General features: G+C 34.4%; 1 protein-coding gene across 7 annotated transcripts in view; it reads left to right on the top strand.

Moving 5' to 3' along the window:
* LOC120633640 (probable serine/threonine-protein kinase kinX) overlaps positions 1-14,660 on the top strand; it is a 29,430-nt gene extending 14,770 nt beyond the window's left edge. Inside the window, exons 2-4 of one of the 7 annotated variants that reach the window (XM_039903924.1) lie at positions 7,210-7,249; positions 10,205-13,341; positions 13,440-14,660. In XM_039903924.1, coding sequence (XP_039759858.1) covers positions 7,211-7,249; positions 10,205-13,341; positions 13,440-13,548 — 3,285 coding nt within the window. In that variant the 5' untranslated portion in view covers position 7,210 and the 3' untranslated portion in view covers positions 13,549-14,660. Of the gene's footprint in view, positions 1-7,209; positions 7,250-8,770; positions 9,921-9,970; positions 10,040-10,204; positions 13,342-13,439 lie in introns of those variants that run through there. The other 6 variants (XM_039903921.1, XM_039903920.1, XM_039903927.1 and 3 more) reach the window with 6 other exon arrangements.
* Positions 14,661-16,118: the final 1,458 nt, after the last annotated feature.

The raw sequence follows: 16,118 nt of genomic DNA, 5'->3' as shown, positions 1-16,118 counted from the left end.
AAAAATATTGTGAACAGTGCGCGTGTACTGCCGACGACGCACGTTCAAGCCCCAGGGCTGCTAAAACTGTTTTTTTTTTTTTTAAAGAAAATGTTTTATTCGATTAGGAGCTTTATTTTTAATTTTAACTATTAACAGTAATTTCTTGTTTATGGCACTCGACCATAAACTGCATAAAAGTAGCCTCAGTGCCAAATGTATGATATTTAGGATAGGGTATTTCAAACGTTTGTCTGTCGAGTTCAGTATTGCTAGTAAAAAATGCTAAAGTCTAATGTACGAAATACTCTCCGTTTTATATTACTTTACTGCAGCGCACGTTCTATAAGCTTCAACCTCCAACATAATTCAAAATTCAAAAAATAATTCAAAATTCATTTATTTCAAGTAGGCCTAATAGCACTTTTGAAACGTAAAGTCTGTCTGTGTGTAGTGACTCTTCCACCGATTCGGAAGGCTGATTCTACCGAGAAGAAGCCGGCAACATCATCATAAAAGCCTGTAACAGTCGACTGCTGGATTAAAAGCCGCTCCCACCGGGACGGTTGTATCACCACGCTAGGAAGACAAGTTTGTGATGCGCTATCCGCTCTCTGTTAAATTCCCCAAGTAGCTTTCTACCGAATGAAATGCATTTACTATTTCAGAAAGCAGTTAACGATGTTAAGTAAGTGCTTAGGTGAGATCGCAGATTTATTCTGATTTTAAATGTAGGACTCTTTTATAGAAGCGCACTAACATGGAAAGGAAAGGCAGGCTTCGTACTGGTAGTTTCAAAAGCTTGGTGACATAACATTGCCCCTGAGTAATAACTACTTGCGGCTGCGAAGAAGGCTAAGTCTGCTAAAAACATAAAATAACAATATTATATACATAATAGTAATTAGATATATAATACATAATAATTAAATACGCTATACGTCCGTGTTTGGACCATTGAACTGTAAAGAAAGACACCCGAGCGATTCTATATGATTCCGTGTTACATCATTGGTAAGAGAAACAAATGGGTTAAGTTTCCAAATCCATTTCACAATCACAAATGACTAAAGCTCTTGCGTAATATCATTTAATACGAAAGAAAAATGTATTTCTATAAAAAAATTTACCCTGACCTTATTAAAAAAGTGGAGCATTTTTCTTCAATTTGGCAACCCTGTGGAGGCGTGTCAAAGCCATCCTTGAAATATAAGTAAACAAGCTTTTCAACCGATTCATCGAAAACTGGACAAAGAACTGAGTATCTATTTTTATTTTATGCTTTCATACTTGAACTAGCTAGGTTATATATAAAACGATCTCATTTTTGTTATTTTGTTTTTCATAACTAAATAATTATTATGCCAAAAAATATTTTCCTTGATAAAATGTAAAGATAATACAGGTAAATCATACCTTTAATTTTACCAATTTTTAGGTTTCCTACTTTTACATGCACCACGAATTTTGTAAATAAAAATGCAAATTGTGTATTTAAGATTTTCGTTAGAGATAACCTTCTATCGAGAAAAAAAATCAGAATTCTGTGTCCACTCCCGTGCTTCGGAGAGTACGTTATGCTGTTGGTATGTTTATTATCATTATAAAAATATATAAAAACTATTTCACAACCTACCATATTTTATGGTAAAGCGTGGTAATAAGATACGCGGCTCAAAGGTGAATCCAGAAATAGCTGCTCGATAAATATTAACTATAACAAATGTAGGTTTCCGACCTTGCAAAGTTCAAATTTATTTATCTACCGTATATTTGTTATTTCATGTGCAAAGTTTACCAGATGTTTCCTGCAACTGGAAATATTTTAGTTTCGATTAAGGGATATTTATTTGTACACCACAACAAGCTAGGAACATAATAAAAATAAAATCTTTAAGTAGTAAGATACAAAAGGCGGCCTTATCGTAGTAGCGGTCTCCCATATACATATAATAAGACTTATAATAAAAATAATAAATAAATAAGTGTTTAGGGCACGCTGAAGTATAAATTACATATACTTTGGCATGCACTAAATCTATGCCCATTATCTCCTTGCTTAACACTTTGTAATCTGTACTTTTTTGCAAATTAAGTCCGTTTATTTGTAACCTTTGGCACAGAGATAGGCTTGCATTCTGAACCCGGAAATAGGATACTTTTTTTTTAAAAGCACCTTGCCTCCTGGAGGAAAATCTTATTTATATAAAAGGAAGTTGTGTTAGTTTGTGGTTTAGACCAATTTTTATGATATTAGTTTTTTTTGGATTTCTCTTAGTTCGGAATAGGATATTAAGTATTGAAATATAACATGCATCAAAAAAAAAGATCCGCGGTACGAAGTTCACCGCTACAGCTAGAAAAAAACGGTTATAGCCCGGTCAAATAAACTTGACGACTTGAAAAAAGCTGATAAAGTAGATCTATTTGAAATAAATTAACTTCTAACAGTATCACCCTTTTCAATGGTTAATGCTTATAAAAACATAAAACAGTCAAAGAAAAATATATCTGCTTACGAAAAATTGAAATTAATAGAGATTGTTTTTGCATAGGCGTTCTATGACTCGTAATTATAAAGGAAATTTAATGAAAAAAATGTTTAAAAAGATGAGTTCATTTAATCCGATGAATGCCAAACTATGTATTTTAGTTTTAAAACAGTTTAGCTCAAAAATGTTCTTGTTTAAAGGATCAGAAATTCGCAAAGGAATAAGTGACACTTTATTCACCATCCCGATCAGGACGTGCGCCGGTGATCATATTATGCGGAATAGTCCCCGCAGGAAATCTCAGCATATGAAAATATCCCGGCAGAATTTGCCTTTCAAACTATGGGATTTTCTCGCGAGTCCGCCCATTATTTCGTGAAAGCTATGGCGCGACAGTCTACTCTGGAGCATGCCGTATAAGTCCCGCTCAGTAAAATGAGAATAGTGCCTTGAGCTATTTTCCCCGGAATTAATAACGTTTTATCAATGGTGGGATTCCTGTTTCGTGTTTAAATAAAAATTATATTTTGTAATTAAAATAATGGTACAGTACTTACGATATTAAGATATTAAATCAATGGTTGAGCAACGATCAGAAGGAAGTTTTAGTAAAGGGTTTTATTTGCAAAATGACGTATTACATTAACATAGTTATGATTTTATAACTTAAGCAGATCAAAAATCCCACAATATATACCGCGAGCGAAGTGCAGTGGCGTTGTGGCTATATACCTAATACACTACGCAATATAGAAGTTTAGCCTCTAATTCCCAGTCGTTTCAAGAGCGTAATGAAATCCGAAAGGTCGTAGATTCAAAACCCTTTTTTTCGTCACACACCCACTTTAATTAACTCTATTCAATTTTAGTATTTGGACTCAATATTTTTTTATTTATACTAAAGTGTGAGGATAAACTACTACTACTTAACTTACTTACTTACTACTTTAATCGCACTCCAAATACTTACCATAATATCGAATAAATAGTTTGATCGGATTTATTCAATAGTCAGCGGTTATTTTACGCGACACAACCTATACCTCCTTGCTATTATATATTCTCTTTCTGTGTACCTATAATATCGATAAGTAATGTTCTTTATTTGCCACCAGTGAGAAAGGTGCGAATTTTTTCCCCGCTATAGTTTCGATTTCCTTGAAATCTCCAAATCTTCAGTGCATGTGAGATTTTCAGGTTCTTAAATCTCTGAGTCTCTTCCGAGAACCATAAAACTGGAGAACTATGAGCTGCAACCGGGTAACAATAAACCAAAAAAGATTCCGTTTTTGCTCCAGGCATCTTAATGGGATTGAAATGTCTTTATAGAAAAACTAGCTGTTGCCCGCGACTTCAATTTAGTTGTAGTTCTAAAATAAATTAAAGTATTCAGTATCGGTAAGCCTTAAATGAGGGGTTGCTGCTCTCCGCTGAGGAGTTCTGTCCTCTATCTCCAACTTCATTCAGAAGATCTACACAAAGTTTGAGCAAAATTAAACACATATTAAAACCTCTATAATACAAAAATAATTATTTAAATCGGTTATAATTTGTCGGAGTTATGGTGTAAAATCGTCAAACACTTTCATCCCCTCTCCCAATGGAACCGAGCTTAATGTCGGGATAAAAAGTATCCTTTATTACTTCTAACGCTTCCAAAAATATGTGTACAAAGTTTCATGAGGATCAGTTTAGTAGTTCTTGCGTGAAAGCGTAACAAACAAACTTACATTTACATTTATAATATTAGTAGGGATAGGGATAGGGATTAGTAGGGATTAAATTATCAACATTTTGACCCGACCCGGGAATGAATCCTATAGACTTAATTCCTTAGTTAGTTTCTAGGTAGTAATCCTTAGGCTAAATATACTTCTTATATTATCATTAGGGACACCCTCGACTTTGCTGTGTTTTTTTTTGTTTTTATAAATGCCGCGGGATTCATTAAAGTTATCGCAGTCATTGTATCGAATACAGGCAACGAACAAACAAACACACTTGCACGTTTGCAATATTACTAAAGATATATAAGTTGTGCACAAATCAAGCGCAAACAAGCTTCTGTCTCCTCCGATATAAAATATTGTAGATGGCACGGCGGGCGGATTTATTGAAGCCCGCCATCTATTTTTACGTTCCGTTCTTTGCAAAAAATAGTTTATTACGACATGAATCCCATTTGCGTCTGTGTGTATGAAAGCTAGATGACGGGTTCGGGTTAATGGTCGGATCTAGTTGGATTGCTGCCTAATGCTATCTGACGTGTTTGATTTGTTTTTTTTTCGATATCAAAATTTGAATATCGGGTGCTGAAAACGTTACTTTTGATAGCGTTTAATCGGTTCGATATGCTTGTTTTTGGAAAGAAGTATAGCTACAAAATTTGCGGTGATTCATTGATATAAAATGGGCATTAGATATTTTTCCTTTCTTCTTCTTATCGCACAAACTTAAGGGATTAGAAATAAATATTTTAATTAAGTACAATTAAATTCTATATTCAAATTAAAATAAAGATTATTTGATATAAATTTACGTTCGGAATCTATGTATTTTTTTAAACTTTTTAAATAATTAGTGAATTATTAAAAAACATATATTTCTATAAACATACATTATTATGATATTGCTTTTTATTAAATCAAACCAATTTATCTAATAATCTAACAGTTAATATTTTATTAATTAAATAAAATAGAGCAACAACGTCTATTTCTTAATTAATATTTATAATCTTTTTTTAATTTACCACCGACGCGGTGACGGTAAAGTTCGAATATTTAATGTAAACAAATTCGAAACAGGGTAATAAAATTAGGCGACGTAATCATTAGATGCTTTTATGAAAATTACTTGTATTTCAGTTTTTATTAACTTAACATTGCTCGAACCCCAATAAAAGCGAGTGCGTTTGTTGACTTTGAAAATAAATTATTCTGTTAGTAGATATCGCAATACTATTATTATTGCAACAATCAATAACGCAAAAAGAACTAATATTATTATCGCGAAATGTCTGGCGGTCTGTTTATCACCATGTTCGGCTCAACTGCCGCACTGATCTGTTGAAATTTGGCATAATAGATCTAATCCTGGAGACGAAGGATACCGGATACGTATTATTCCGGGAAAGCAACCGAGAAACAATCCCGAGGGATGAAAAAATTACCTTCGTCTACCTGACTATCTAGAAAAACACTTCAACGAGAGATTTAAAAAAAAAAATTAAGCAAAAATAAATGAAGGCTCAAGAATGACTAGTATCTTATAAGAGTAGTTTTATTTCAAGAATTGCATGTTTTATGTTGCAGCGTCTCGTATTTATACCCTATTTAGATGTGTTTTGGTAGTCTTTTCAAATCTTCAAATCAAACCATTCGCGGCCCACTACCCGTCAATGGCCTCCGATTGACATTGGTTTAGGCCGTAACGCTGACAAGTGCGGATTGGTGGACTCCACACGTCTTTAAGAGCATTAGGGAGAACTCTCAGGCATGCAGGTTTACTCACGATGTTTCCGTTGAAGCTCGTGATATTTAAATTTCTTAAAAAGCACATAACTTAGAAAAGTTAGAGGGTCGTGCTGGCATTCGAACTCGGTCAGAAATATGTAGTATATTTATTTATGAAAAAACTAAACAATAACACATCGTTAACGAGTCCCAAAGTAAGCGTAACTTGGGCTATGGGTACTAAGATGACTGATTAATATTTTTATTAATAATATAAATGAATACATATAATATCCAGACAAATACCCAAAAAACATTAATGTTCATCACACCAACATATTCCAGTTGTGGGAATCGAACCCACAACCTTGGACTCAGAAAGCAGGACCGCAGGTTCTTGCCCACAGTGCCAGTTCGCCGGCATAGCATTGCGACTTTACCAGACTTTTGATGATGATTTTGGTCCTAACAGGCTAAAAATTAGTTCTGTTACAGCTGTAATGAAAGTGCTCATAAATCGGGGAATTGGCGTATTTTGGCACTAACAATACACGGCTACATAAGTAGTTTATGTACGATCTATTTGTCCAATTATGTTATTAATGTTGTTATTCGTATAACAGTGTGTGCTATAATTGTTTGTTATTTATTATCATCGATAATGTCTATGTTATATAACACTACATGTAAATGATGTTACAAGGATTTGGGTATGGCAATTATTTTATATCATCTATATTTATAAAGGTGCGAGAGCGGTGATAGGTTAGTGGTTTTGGCTTCGGCTTTGCATCAGGGGGGACAGAGTTCGAGCTCCGACACGCACCTATATCTTTTTTTGTTATGTTCGGTTTTATAGCAAGAAGTATCACTTGTTTTAACGATTAAGGACAACCTCGTGTTAAAAACTGCATGAAAAAATATAACTGAAGTATTAAAAAATTAAAGTATTCTAGAAAAACATCATTTGACTGTGGGATGGTGATAGCAAAAGGATAGGTCAATTTTAACCACGAGAAATCTTGAACCATAAGTTATACCGCGTGAAAGTAAAGAAAGAAAGGTCAAACAGTTGGAGTCCACTGTTAATACATTAAGTCATCTGTCTGTTCGGAGGAGAGAAGTGCCGAGGAGAATATACTAGTTAATTTAATGCAAGTTTAATTTTGCTGTTCACCAATCCGCACTGAGCCAGCGTGGTGGACTACGGCCTTAACTCCTCATTGTGTGTTATTAAACTATGTTAAAATGACTAAGTTTGATGAACTTTATTCTTGTTTCAGAATGGCCACTAAAACAAAGTCTGCCGAGACGGAAATAACAGTAAGTCTACCTATGCATACTGATTATCTTCATTTTCATACAACTAACGCCCGTTTTTTATATTCAATCTATCTGTAATCTGTCGACCAGTTGTTAGGCAACGTTCTTATGTGTTAAAAATTGTAAGGATACTTTTTGACCATAAAGTTTCTGAGTGATTAATCGATACTTTACGGATGGATTGAATATTGAAAATGGACGTAAATAGCACCTTAAGCCTCTGGCAACTCTTCAAAACTACACGAGCTTTAGCAGCAGTATCAAAAATGGGATATTTGACACATTGGTGAAAAAATATATTATGTTATTAAAGGGGTTACTAATCTTGGATATTAATTAATTCAGTTACATTTTTTTATATTTATTTATTTAATTTAACCGGCTAACTCATGTCCTTGCTTGGTTTGATAATTCCGTTGCGCTATATTATTTTCGGTGTGATTTATGACGTTCTGATTTCCGTTGTGCAGCGTTAAAAAATTGTCCCTGACCCATAATGATAGTTCTTATTTTGTTGAATGACGTTGAAATCTTATCTACGCGCGAGATGAATTTTATGACGGTGAATTTGACACTTCTTTCTTTCTTTCTCCAGTTATGAGTGTGTTAAGATTCGTTTATCTTATTGAGTTATAAGTTCGAGTGCGAACATATTTGTTTTACACAGAGTAGCGTGGAAAGCAAAACGGTGTGAAATAATAATTGCTTCTGTGTTTAATTGAGTTTGTTATTATTATTGTACAGACTCTTATCATTTTTGGATTATCGCCAATGTTAAGAATTTGATCATATACAAGGTACATAATACATGGCAGAGTTCTTTGCTGTCATAGAATTAACAATCAAACGGAATTGAATAACGAAAGAAGTCTATATTAATTTCATATAAAATGGGCATGATTTTTTTTCATTTTATCGAAGTATTAACATGTAGGTAATAATAGCCAGAAACACAGTCATAGGAAAATGGGGCATCATAAATCCCTGGTCTTACAGGTTTTGAAAAAAGAATGCAAATGAAAATAAGCAAGCACAGAACAATACAACAAAGCGGACACAAAAATGCTCGGACGTGCCAATAGTGTGAAAAGAAGAACGCTGCTCAAAGCTTTAGCCATGAATGGAAGTTGCAGAAAGGTGTTACGATGATTTTATCATATCAACATATTACCAGCTCATTACAATGGCACAGGTCTTTTCTAACAATGAGAAGGGCTTAGTAGGCCTTTTTTCACTACACAAGCCAAATGCGAAATGGTGGCCTTCACATGCTTTTGGGTAAATTATGGAGAACTAGCAAGAATTTACTTAAGATGTTTTTCTTCACCGTTAAAGCAATTGTAAAGTTAGAAGTGCATGCCGTGGTTTGAACTTAGACTAACATACATCGAGCCGTCATGCACCTCGAAAGTGGAGCCGAAGTCCTCATCTATCAACGTTTTACCGATTGTTACGATTTGCCCAAGACAAATTGTAGACGAAGCGTCCGTACAGAATGGGGTCGCGACGAAAATACATGGCGGCAGCGCGCAGACGGCAGTAGGCGGCAGGCGGCGTAAGCGCCGACCGCGCGCAACACTCGGAATCAAACGTACTAACCCATCTACAATCGCTGGGCTATATTTAACTGCTGCGACCATTAATCTGCCTGGAACACAAAAATTAGCAATACGGTCTAAAAGTGCAGTGATGTGAAATTATTTACAGAGATTGAAGTGCCATTCTGTTGCGTCCTAGTGAAAAATCGTCAGTGCTCACGAAATATTACTGTTAATAAGTTATGGGAGGGAAATATCATAATTTATCGTAACGCCGGCTCTCGTGAGTATGGTATATCTATTTTCTACTAAATTTGTCAAATTGCCAAATAGTGTTTGAGCCTCAAGCGTTAGTTATGATAATATAGAGATAGATAAATAAGTGTTGATATTACGATACAGACACTTATTTCTTCAACATGAATCCTCCTTCAGCGTTGTACAGTGCAATGAATAAAGAACGAAAGCCATTCACATATACGCCGGGAGGACTTGATCTCTCGGAGATCAAATCAGAACGAATGGCTCAACGGTTGATGAGGAATGCAATGAATCAGGGTATCCCTGAGACGCAAGTGCAGACAATACAATCACCGCCGGCCCAGATACACTCGAATGCATTACCTAATTTCAATTGTTTACCAGTACAAGTATTTCCAACGTTTGCTCTACCAGCCAACCCTAAATCTTTATTAAGAAGTAGGAGTAATCCAGATGCACCAAAAGAAATACCCGTGCCGTCATCTTTTATATCTGTTGATAAACATACAGCAGATCAAAGAAAAATCATAAATAAGCCTTCCTTATTTACTGTAAATAATAATGGACTACCACAGCCTACATATAATACCCAAAGAATAACAAATAACGTTTCATTATTAAAACCAAACAATTATGGAAGTGAAAGTCATACGGAAATAATGTTACCTGAAAAAAGTTATGATGCCGAATATTTCCTATCGGAACCTCAAGGAAATATTAAAGTAATGGAAAAGGAACCAAATGAATTACAAGAATATACCAGACCAATAACAGATATTTTTGTGGATACCAACGCCACTGGCATTCAGAAAATTCCAGTAGCAATTACATCTTCATCGACGCAAGATAGAACGACAAATGATTATGAACAGGTCGATTTGAAATTACTGTGCACTTTCTATATTTGTATTTATATGTCTATTTACATTATATGTTATACGTATTTACTCTACCGCATAAAAGATCTCTAATGAATACACTAATGTTTATTGTGAGTTTTATAACTTTTATTATCTTATTCCATTACTTTAACAAAAAATTTATTGACCTTGAACTCGAATGAAAGTCACTAACTATACTTGTACTATTCAAATTGTAATAGTTTTTTAAGTTTGTATGAAATAAGTGATTTATTTTTATTTTGTATTGATTTCAGAAGAAAGTCAAAATTGTCAAAAAACAAACGAAGACTTCAGAAAATGAGACAGATCAAAATGGTGACACAGAAGCAGCAGTTGTAGTAAAATTACCAGCAAAAAAATCATCAGCAAAAACTGAAACTAAAGTGGAAGTTTTAAAGAAAATATTGCCTGATGGCACAATAGAAGAAGTCAAAACGACAATTACAAAAACAACTATAGATGGTAAAACTGAGATTAAAACTGAAACCGAGACTCGGACATTGCCTAAAGATCAAGATGATGAGACTGTCGAAATTGAAGAACAAGAGGAGGAAAGTGAAGATGTCGTTATTGAAGACCAACCAGCCGACAAATACAAAGAACAAGAAGTAGAAGATTCTACTACAATAACTAGCAAACAATCATCAGTAAACAAGGCCACAGAAAATGAAGAAAAGTCAAAAGAGAAGGAAACAAGAGAAAATGGTCATATTATTAGTGGGGAAGAAAAATTGGAAATTAGCACTACAAAGAATGTAGTGGTTATACAGTCTAAAGATCAAGAATCTGAAGAAGAGCAAGAAGAGGAAGTAGAAGAAGAAACAGAAGATGGTGATGTTGAAGTGGAACAAGTAATTTTACTGAAAAAAATAGATGTTAACAGCGTTGATAAAGTAAAAATAGGTGACTCAGATAAAGAAGACGAGACTGAAGATGTTGAAGAAGAAGAACTAGATGAAGATGAAAATGTGGATGTCGAACAAGAAAATGTAACAGAAAAAGTTAAAAAAAATGCTCACGAACTAGAACAGGTAGTGGTTGTTGACGCTGAAGAAGTTGAACCAGAAGATGTTGAAGCTGAAGAAGTAGAAGGTGAAGAAGTAGAAGCTGAAGAAGTAGAAGCTGAAGAGGTTGCAGCTGAAGAAGAAGAAGCTGAAGAAGAAGAAGAAGCTGAAGAAGTTGAAGCTGAAGAAGTTGAAACTGAAGAAGTTGAAGCCGGAGAAGTAGAATCTCAAAAAGTTGTAGAAATTGAAGGTAGAGAAGGTAAAGTTGAGGAAGAACGTAATGAAAATCTGGAGATAGAGGAACAGGACGAAGCCAAAAACCAAATACAAGAAAAAGATACTACTGTGATTTCTTGTGAAGAATCACTAAAACCGAAGGAAGAAGCCAAAGAAAATGATAAAAAAGTGGAAGTTCTAGTTACAACAGAAGAAAAATTTACTGAGGTTAAAGACAAAGAATCAATAATAACTGAACAGTTAGAGCAAAAATATGAACCTAGCCAAAATGCACCTACTAATCAGGAAACTACTACGGGATCGTGTTTGTCGAAAGATGATATTAATAAACAACAGGCGCAGTCTGAACAAGAGCATGTTCTTAAAATAAAGATTCAATCGGAGCCAAAAGTATCATTTCGAGAGCCGTCAATTCCTCTTGAGAAAGTCGAAGATGTAGAGATTAAGCCAATAGGTCCCGCTCAAGAAATTATTAAAAAGTGTCATACAGAAATTATAACTACGACGAAAGATGAACCTACTGGAGCTTTGAGTACTCAAACTAATTATAACAGAATTGAAAACATTGTAACTGTAAACCGTACAACAAAAACTTTAGACCATGCTTATGAACAAGCTGAATCTACTATTCCCGGTATGAAATCTTACTTTGTACCTCCTAGTGATCGTATTTTATCGACCCCCCAACCAATTTCGAGAGCTTACCAACCAGCATTTACGTCAGAACCACAAACAGAAAGAAGACATAGTTTACTCCTTGATAGATTAAGTATGGAACGTCAAATACCAGTACAGCAACCTCAAACTTATCTAAATAATTACCAGTACAATAATCTAAATAGTGAACAAAATCAATGGTCACAAGAGCCACAATCTGAAGTGTTGACTGTAAGCAACGTTAAACCCAGTGAAATAACTAAAAATCAGCAATGGTATCAACAAACCAAAAGAGAAGAAAATTACAGTACTAATATTGTAACGCCTACACCAGTTATGCCTAGTCAACTGTCTCAACAACAACCGCCAGCTCAAGTGCAACCACCGTATCAGAGTTATGTGCAACCTGCGTACACTCCGACACCTGATTTTCAACCATCCTTTACAGATACTAGCAAGCAGAATTCTTTTAAAAGTGGAACAAATAGCTTTCAACAGAATACTTACTCGAGTTATACTCCAAAACCGAGTTGGGTAAGCAGTACTTTTGATTCAAAGCCGGCCCCTGCTACACAATACAATCAGTATTCAACATTAAAAAAAGAATCTAACGAAAACTATCAAAACTCTACGCAACCTTTTACATCATCTTATGTCCCTCCACCTTGGGAACAAGATTCTAGTTACGTAGTAGAGAACCAAAGTTTGTACCAACCACCACCTACACCTGTTTACAATCCTAGTATAAATCAATCGTCATGGAAACCTACACAACCAACGAGTAAATTTTCTAAACCACCGCCTACTGCATATATTCCTCCAGCTCCTAACCAATCTTTTGTTAAACCAGTGTCAAGTGCTGATTCAAATTTATTGCCCGGACGAAAAACTTATTATAGTGAATATGAAAGACGCTATATATCTGTACCAGAATCGACGTATATACCAAGTGAAACAAAGTACCAAGCTCAACCTGACCCTTCTCCTCAGTATTACTTCGATAACAATGAATCATCAGAAACAGTGGAACCACAATGGCGAAAGGAATTGAGGGAATTTACAGAGAAGACTTCTCAAACTACTATTTCACAAACTGAGAAAACTTCAGTGAGACCGCCTTGGGAAGAGGATCCAAAATATGCCTCAGGTTATACATCGACAGTTACAAAGAGTTGGACTCAGTCCTTAAGGCCTCGTTCCTGGCGGGAAACAAGTTATGAACCCGAATATATTGGATCTAAAGAGTGGCCAAAGACCAACACTCTCGGACGCGGACGTCCACATAGCTCCTATGCAAGAAACAATGTGGATACAATTCGTGAAAGAACACGAGGTGTTTCGGTTGATCGATACAATCCAAGTAGTTATCAGCCACCTTTATCATCGGAACATCCTCCCGTACAAAGTCACACATTGAATCCCAACATTCATCCGAAGGCCTACCATAACCCTAGTGTGCCTGCATATCACGCACGTACCTCTGCTGAATCTAGGTCAGTTTTATTATTTAAATGAAATATAATATATAATATATAAAATAATTATAAGTAATCTGTACAGTTGAAAAATAAAAAAAAAAAATCTGTTCCAGAGAGCAAACAGCACCTTACACACAACGTACGTGGGCTGAGTCAAAGGCTCCTCCCGTCCAGTCAAGATCATTCAAATACCTTCAATGGATAACTGGCACTGAAGATTAAGTATTTGCCTATATTTTTGAAAATTATTTTAAGTTTATTGTATTAATTAAGATATATTGCGAATCAATTTTGAATCGAATAAATTATAAAAAAACGAAATCGAAAATGTAAACATTGGAAATCATTATTTTCGCGGCGAAAGTCTAAAAAAATTTAACTATAAATTTTAATAAATTTAAAAATTCTATAGTTTGGTTTTAACAATCGATGAAATTTGTTATTATTTTAATTTTTAGGTTTATACTGAATTTGAGATTTAATTCTTTCTGCTCCATTATCTAACGTTCTCTTCTTTGTCAACATCAGCAGTTTTTAAATTAGAATGTGATATTTACAAATGTTTTTGTTTGGCAAATTACTCGATCTATCCGTAGTCTGTAGGACCTATATATATTTGGTTTTAGAAATAATGTAATTAGGTAACCCAGATACTTAACTTGTTTTTACTAATGTTTAGATAATTAAACGTTTAACAGTTAATTTTGAGGCTGATTTAATAAAAAATAATATACTTCATCCACAAGTTAACTATGGTTTACTTTACCGATTATACCAAAGTTAAACTAGTTTTAACATGTAAGGTGAGCAAAGGTCAAGTAAACTACAATTTTTATATTATATATTTTTTTTATTTAAAAGTTCTATGTTATTAAGTTAATCAGTAAGTTATTTATATTTTAATATTGTTATACGTAATCGACTTCGTGACTTGTAAAAGGCAATCTAATATTTTATATTTCTTATTAACTTGCAATGTGTAGAGTGTTACTTTTCGTCTTTTGCTTTTAAAAAAAACGTTCTATGTACACTTTGTACACCATTAATTGTACAATCAGCAACAAATATGATTGTCGGATAAGAGACTACACTTATCGCCGTTTTGTGTAAATTTTGTCAATAAAACAGCAACATTGTTTTAACATACGCATTTATAAACAAACACACTCACACACACTCACACACACACGCGCACATAGAAATACACACATCACATACATACACACACACACACACACACGCACACAGAAATACACACATACACACTAAAACATACACGTACATGCACACGCAAACAAACAAAACACACCCAATACACATATTCACAAGTGTGTATACACTGTGAATATGTGTATTGTGTGTATACACACCTACATAAAAACACATGCAAAATACACATGCACATATATAAACACAAAAACAATCAATAACATATGCATACACACACATATATACACACATGCTCACACACTCGTTAGAGTTTTTGCTGTTTTTACTGATCACATGGTATGACTTTCTTATGTTGATAATATGTAGGAGCTGATTGTACTAAATCTTTCACGATTTTTTAAATACTTGATTGTTAATCTTTAAATGATTTAAATTAATTAACTGACCTCATTAACTGTATAATCAGATAGATATCTACTAAAAATATCTTATTCTTAACTTGATTTAACTCATGATAATATAACAATAAACAATATTTTATTATTTAATAAATCGTGCCTATAATTTTTTTATCAAGCGTTGGTCATGTTGTAACTATATTTCGTTCTTTTATTGTGAATTATTGTTGAGTTTAATTTAATAATAAATTATTAAATATTTTTAAGAATTATTTCCGTTCATTAGAATTACATTCACAGATTGCAGTGATTGCTCACTTAAGATCGATTAAAAACTTACATTTTACTGCGTTAGTATATACTGCCGTCTTTTATGGACTATTTTAGCAAACATCTTTTAAGAAATGTTTTTTTCCAATAATCAAAACTGGGACTTCTCTATTTATTTATTCGATGACAAGTTAGCATTCAGTTGCTTTTTAATATTAATAATTGACGGACCTAGCAAAGACTTACCTGACGGTAAACAGAAAACACATCGCCGTCACTTGAACGCCATTTTCAAAAATGACGTACAAAGTACCACCCTGTGTCCAAGACCCTGACACGTAGGAGCTCATGTGCCTGTAATAACACTAGCAACCACGCCATTCAGATCAGAACACTCAATGCTGCTTCGCGTCAGGAGTACTTCCCGAGATGAGCTCTGTCACAAAAAGCTCGCCAAATACTATTTAACCTGATGGTCACGATATAGGCGCAAGATGAGAGCACGCTTACCTGAAATGTGTAGGTATGTCAGTGTACTTAACTCCTCATAAGTTTCTAAGCGCGCGGTAGAACAAAAAAAATTAAAAAGTGTGGCCAAGTGGTATATTGGATTTCAGATCACGGCACCATAGGTCCCCATAATTTTTGGCCAAAGTTGCTAGGTATCAATAGGTAAGAATTTCTTGACAGATAGTCCCACTATCTGTGAAGAAATTCTTAGCACCAGCTAACTATTACTACTAGTATGATTTAACGAAAAAGGCCAGTCGATCCATGATCAGTAAGCAGCTTTATTCTTATGTGCTTTTTAAAAAGGCTGAGCCGTATTTTCTTGATGACTGTAAAACGACATTGAAGCGGTTATAGCCCAGTGGGTAGGACTTTGGGTGGGCGCGTACGAATCCTGGCACGCACCTATAACTTTTCTACATGATATCTATTTTAAGCAATTAA

This window comes from Pararge aegeria, chromosome 22, assembly GCF_905163445.1.
Source record: "Pararge aegeria chromosome 22, ilParAegt1.1, whole genome shotgun sequence".
Classification (NCBI taxonomy): Eukaryota; Metazoa; Arthropoda; class Insecta; order Lepidoptera; family Nymphalidae; genus Pararge; species Pararge aegeria.
The sequence above is the reverse complement of the archived record's forward strand: the minus strand, read 5'-3'. Positions and strand labels throughout refer to the sequence as shown.